General features: G+C 40.3%; 1 protein-coding gene across 2 annotated transcripts in view; it reads left to right on the top strand.

The window, feature by feature from the left end:
• The first annotated feature begins 756 nt into the window (after window positions 1-756).
• The window catches only part of scgn (secretagogin, EF-hand calcium binding protein), an 85,601-nt gene continuing 80,357 nt past the window's right edge, over window positions 757-6,000 (top strand). For both annotated transcript variants that reach the window (XM_039661938.2, XM_039661928.2), the window contains exons 1-3: window positions 757-911; window positions 1,057-1,127; window positions 1,933-2,025. In XM_039661938.2, the coding sequence (XP_039517872.1) occupies window positions 842-911; window positions 1,057-1,127; window positions 1,933-2,025 (234 nt within the window). In that variant the 5' untranslated portion in view covers window positions 757-841. The remainder of the gene's footprint in view (window positions 912-1,056; window positions 1,128-1,932; window positions 2,026-6,000) is intronic.

The raw sequence follows: 6,000 nt of genomic DNA, 5'->3' as shown, positions 1-6,000 counted from the left end.
TTGTGTTTTATGATGTATTGCGGATTTTTGTGGTAATATTGTGTGCTTCTGTTATACTGGTAATGATGGTCAGCCTATTTCTCTCCTATGAAAATGTTTCCCTCTCCAGTCTGTAAAGGATGATTGTAAGAAATTGAATAAATAATTGATCACAAAAAAATAAAAAAAATAAATAAAATAAAATAAAAAAATAAAAAAATAAAAAACAAAAATTCTATGACAAGGGTCTGAAGTCCGAACTATGTGATATGTGATGCAGATATAATAAAACCATTCAAAAAATGTTTCTTTATTATTATATCAGTTGTTAGGATTAAAGACTTGAGTCGTTTTTGAGTCGATTTGAGTCCTTTGGTCGAGTCCAAGTCAAGTCTGAAGTCATTTCAGGTCAAGTCTGAGTCAAGCCCTGAAGTCTATTAAAGTCAGAGTCTCTAACTCGAGTGCCTATCTCTTATCTCTACGTCATTTTCTTCAGAGATTCGCTTTTTTGTTTTTTACACGGAGACGTAATTTTACACGGTTTAATAATTTGTGCTACTGAGACTTGCAAGCAGCCCCTTTAATGTGAGCTAATGTGATGCTGACAGATTAATTTTTCTTTGTATGATGTATGTGCCGTTGATAAATACATTGTGAAGTTTGATCTTGATAAAACGTATTAAAGTTTGTCCTTAGATCATATCAGGCTCTCAGGATTGATACGTTGTGTGAAAGAGGAGGGGTTTTTTTCACAGTGACACAGTGAGTCAGAGGAAATTGGCCACATCTGCGTTGCTTTCTCTGAGCACAGGTGCATTTCTTCTCTTGCTCTATAATCACTCCTTAACGCTTTTTTTCCATCATGGACTGTGCTTTTGCCAACCTAGATGCTGCTGGTTTTCTACAGATTTGGCAACACTTTGATGCTGATGGTGAGATTGTAAAATCATTTCAATTCTGCTTTCATATTTATATTTCCATATATTGTGAGTATTGTGTTTAGGTTTAAGTATTGTCTCTATCCGTATCTGTTCATAAAATTGTATTGAAATTGTATTGATAAATGCTTTTCTGCAGATAATGGCTACATTGAAGGGAAAGAGTTGGATGACTTTTTCCTGCTCATGGTGAAGAAATTAGGGCCAGAGGTATGTTAAAACAAACTTTATATGATGGTTAACAGATCTGTAGTTTGTGCACATTTCAATAAGTCTATACAAATGGATGAGTACATTTATTGACAATTGCTAATACATCTAAATGTACATAAATTAATCATCTTTTTGGACATTTTGGACTCCGGTATAATTGTTGTGTTATTGATTACATTGCTGACATTTATGGAAGAACAACAAACACACTATTTTTGTAAATGAGATCATAAGTTTTCTCTGGTTGTTTACACACTAGAATCTGTCCCCTCCTTTCTGCAGGAAGCTGACATAATAAAGTCAACAGTCATTTAACAATAAAAATTGTTGTGGAACTAGAAATGTTTTTTTCTGCCATTTTGTTTAATTTTGATGGTTAATTACACAGTTTATCACAGTTATAGTAAAGGTACTATTTTTTATAGAAACTATATGGCGAGCAGAACGAGGCCTGTGAGAAAACTGTGCGAGGCCGGTTGCATGATAAATGATGAGCGACACCACTTCTGTAGTTCGACCTACAATGATTGTGTATATGATCCACAAATGTTTTATAGGATAACCTTTGGCTAAATGTGTCCAGTGTTACATTGTTTTTACACAATAGTAGTTATGAAGTTGATATTGCTCTGTGAATAAGCTTTTATAAATAAATGATGAGCCAGATGTTCAATGTGTACCAGCATATCTTAAGGGCATCGCTATTGGTGCACAGGTGTTACAAGTGCAAAGGGAGCTTAAAGAGAGGTAAATTATGGAAATGTGGTCATGGTAACCAGTTTGTTTTCTCTACTCTCCTTAGGATAAGATAACAAAGGAAAGTGTACAGCAGATAAAGAAGAGGTTCATGTCTGCCTATGATGTCACATCAGATGGACGCCTGCAGATTGAGGAAGTACATCATTTTTTTTTTTTTTACATTTCCCTTGAATTTTAATTTTTTTTTTTGTAGTGTTTAGTCACATATACAAAAGCTAATATTAAAAAAAGAATATTCCTGTATTATAATTTGATGGAACTGGTAAAAACTGGTAAAAGCATGAAAGAGGGAATACTAAAAATCCATAGTGTTTACCATCCATAGAAAAACAAACAAAAAGCTGAATAAGTTTCTGCATGCATTGATGGAAGAGGTTTTCTGCAGCTGTTATCTATCTGCTTTATGGCTTCCGGCTGTTTCCAGCATGGTTGCTCTAGTCAGATCAACAACATGAAAATGATTTGCTTTGTCATGTTAATGTTTGTTTTGCTTCCTTCACATATTTGTGCAATAGATTTGTAAGTAAAGTGAGGCTGGGAATGGTTGAAACATGGGATTAGAAATAACTATTTCCAGCTGTCAGAGACAAGCTAGAAGTAGAAGTGCTATAATTAATGTTCTGTACAGAACCACATTGTTGCTGAAATCATAAGTTTGATAAGCACATTATAGACCATTTCACAAGATGTAAACAACACTGGTCCAGAAGCACTTCCTGTTTCAGTTTTTTAACACTACATAAAAGCTGGGATAAAATACAACCAACAGAACATTTAAAACTGAATCAAAAAGTTAAACAAACATCTTTAAGATGTTTCCTTTACATGTGAAATAAAGAAAACAGTTACAAACTGAAACAGGAAGTGCTTCTGGACCAGTGTTGTTTACATCTTGTGAAATGGTATATAGATTTTGCATATGAACAACTAATTATTTGGTGATTGCTGGTTACATTTTCCATTGTTTCACCATGTAAAGCTGTATAGAACGTGTTAAATGGCTAGTCCACCCCCTAAAAATTAATCATTCACTCCCTCTTTGTTCTAACCTGTATGACTTTTTCTTCTCTGGAACACAAAAGATGTTTGGTAAGAAAATAAAGGTTTTTCCACTCCTAATAAATAATTCAAATACAATTATTTAAACATCAAATAATAATATAAACATAATAATAAACAAATAGATAAATTAAAATGTAGGATTATATGAAAAAAGTAATTAAATGTAATATTCCTTTATTTTATAATATATTCTTTGATTTTAGAGGTGCCCTTGTCTTTTTAAACTTTATACATTTTTATACATAACCTTTTTTATTGATTTAAAGGGATACTCCAGCGTTTTTTCATATTAAACTGTTATTCCCTTAACTAGGGAGTTGATAAGACAGTGAGTTGATATACTGTCTAAGACAGTGAGTTGATATACTGTCTCGGTTACGTATGTAACCCTAGTTTCCTGATAGGAAACGAGACGCTGTGTCGAACGCTGTGGGAACGCCCCTGCGTTGTGCGTCATGAATCAGTCCAATGGAGAAACGGAACGTCATAGGCGGATGACGTCATCGACCAGGAAACTATAAAGCACCCAAAAAACACAAGCGCATTAGAAGTATATCTTTTCTTTTAAAAAAATCTAGCCCCCGCTAAATCGGAATATGTAAATGATTGGGGACTAAAAACGATAGCCTCGACCACCCACTTGCCCATTCTCTGTTTAGACGCAGGACACCCTTTCCTGGATGGCCCAAAACACACAAATAATTGTTCTGAGTGTCTAACGCCCTCACGGGCAGAGTAAATCAAGTTTCTCCTGGTCTGACGACAGAATAGAGGAGGACAGAAAGCCTGCAGAACTGCAGGTCTAACAACATTAGTAGGGACCTTAGGAACATAACCTGGCCTAGGGTATAGAAAGGCCTTAACCATACCAGACGAAAATTCCAGGCACGAGGGTGCAACCGAAAGAGCCTGCAAATCTCTGATTCTCTTAAGTGAGGAGATAGCAAGAAGGAAGATAGACTTCACAGTGAGAGACTTCTCAGGAACTTCTTCGATAGGTTCGAAAGGACCTTGGGAAAGACCTTCTAATACAATGGCCAGATCCCAGGTCGGCACCCTCATACGAACTGCTGGCCTCAAGTGCCACGAAGGAAATGAGTTATAAGCGGGTGTCTCCCAAGAGAAACTCCACTGAATGTGACGTGGTAAGCAGCCAGTGCTGCCACATACACCTTTAGTGTGGAGGGGGATAACCCTGTGGAGAAACGCTCCTGCAGGAATTCCAGCACTGCACCCACTGGGAAGTTAACTGGGTCCTGCAGGTGTTCTCCACACCAAGAAGTGAGAAGTTTCCACTTCGAGGCATATAGCTTCCTTGTGGATGGAGCTCTGGAGTGAAGGATGGTCTCAACAACCTCGGTTGAGAGATCGGAATCTATGAGCTGGGCCCCCTCAGAGGCAATCCTGTTGTTGAGGCTCACGTCCTTTAGCAAATCAGCCTGGTATTCCTGCAATATAGACATTGTATGCAGACACGACACAGCCTGACCTGCCGCCGAATACACTTTACAAAGCCAAAATATTTCATAATGGCTTGGAAGGTAATGCCATTGCTTTAAATTACAATGCAGCCTTAGAAGAGAGATAGCTCGCAAGCGTCTCTTCTATGCTCGGCAAATTGGGGTCTTTTCTTTTAAAAAACCTAGCCCCGCTTAATCGCAAACCTCAGTATGGAGATCATGAAAAAACATCAAGCACCGGCGTTCAGATTCAGATAACTCCCTATCACAGGCCATTTTTGAGATTTGTCTTTGTCGACCGGGTTTATCAATACACCGTCCTTCCGTTCGGCTTGTCCTTAGCAGTACATGGACGCAGTTCTCGCCCCCCTTATCAACACAGCTTGCGCCGTGTACAGCACCAAGCCGCATCTTTTCAGATGCGCCCGTTACAACGCTGGTTCAATGCTCGTGCGTCTTGGGCCGCTGGCCACCATCTAATCAGAGTGACTCAGACATGTATTTCAGCTCTGCAGCCCTGGAAAGTGGGGGAGTGATGATGGGGGCGATCTCACACTGAAAAATCATCTCGACGGACACGTCCAACATGGGTTGGGGTGCGATCTGCGAGGGCACACTGGTTTTTCCTCTATGGTCAGACCAGGAGAAGCTCCTTCACATAAACTGTCTGGAAATGATTGCGGTCGAGAACGCGCTCCCGCGCATGTCTGTGGTGTTGAACCGTCAGGGCGGAGTCAGATCCAGGAATCTCTGTGATCTGGCAAAAGGCCTACTAGTCTGGTCTCAGGGCCACCTGCGCTCGCTAAGAGTGACGCATGTGCCAGGCCACCGGAACGACAGCCGAGACAGATTGTCCAGGGACAACGTTCTCCCAGGGGAATGGTCCTTGCACCCCAAACAGTCGAGAAACTTTTGGTGCCTATTTGGCAGAGCGGAAGTCGACCTTTTTGCGTCAGAAGACAACGCTCACTGGCCAGTGTTCTTTTCAAAGAAAGCGAGGATTTAGAGAAGGTAATAAAGAGAATCAGAGAAACGCACCACTCGGTGCTCCTCATAGCCCTGCGTTGGGAGAATCAAACTAGGTTTCAAGAGCTTACACAGCTGTCACAGACAGCCCCATGGCCCATTACGGTAAGAACAGATCTCCTCTCTCAGGCACATGGCTCGATCTGGCACCCCCACCCAGAGCGCTGGTCGCTGCATGCGTGATAGGTGATCAACAACTATCCATTGCTCTGCCAGAAGGAGTAAGAAACACGATCAAGCTCTTTCTACTAGTAAGCTCTATGCATCTAAATGGTCGGTATTTTCTAAATGGTGCACCGACAAAAATCTGGACCAACGGAAATTTGGGGTTTCGTGGCTGCTTGTGTTCATAAGGGCAGGTCCCCATCCACGCTCAAAGTGTATGTGGCAGCCGTCGCAGCATTCACAGAACCAACGCGAGGCCAGTCACTAGGAAAAAATTAGTTGGTGATCTGTTTCCTTAGAGAAGCTAGAAGGATGAACCCTCCGTGCCCCCGTCGGTTCCTATGTGGGACCTTTCTTTGGTCCTCGAGGCCTTGAAAGTTTTCCCCTTTGAACCACAA

Source organism: Pimephales promelas, chromosome 12, assembly GCF_988280905.1.
Source record: "Pimephales promelas chromosome 12, fPimPro1.hap1.1, whole genome shotgun sequence".
NCBI classification, from domain to species: domain Eukaryota; kingdom Metazoa; phylum Chordata; class Actinopteri; order Cypriniformes; family Leuciscidae; genus Pimephales; species Pimephales promelas.
The sequence above is the reverse complement of the archived record's forward strand: the minus strand, read 5'-3'. Positions and strand labels throughout refer to the sequence as shown.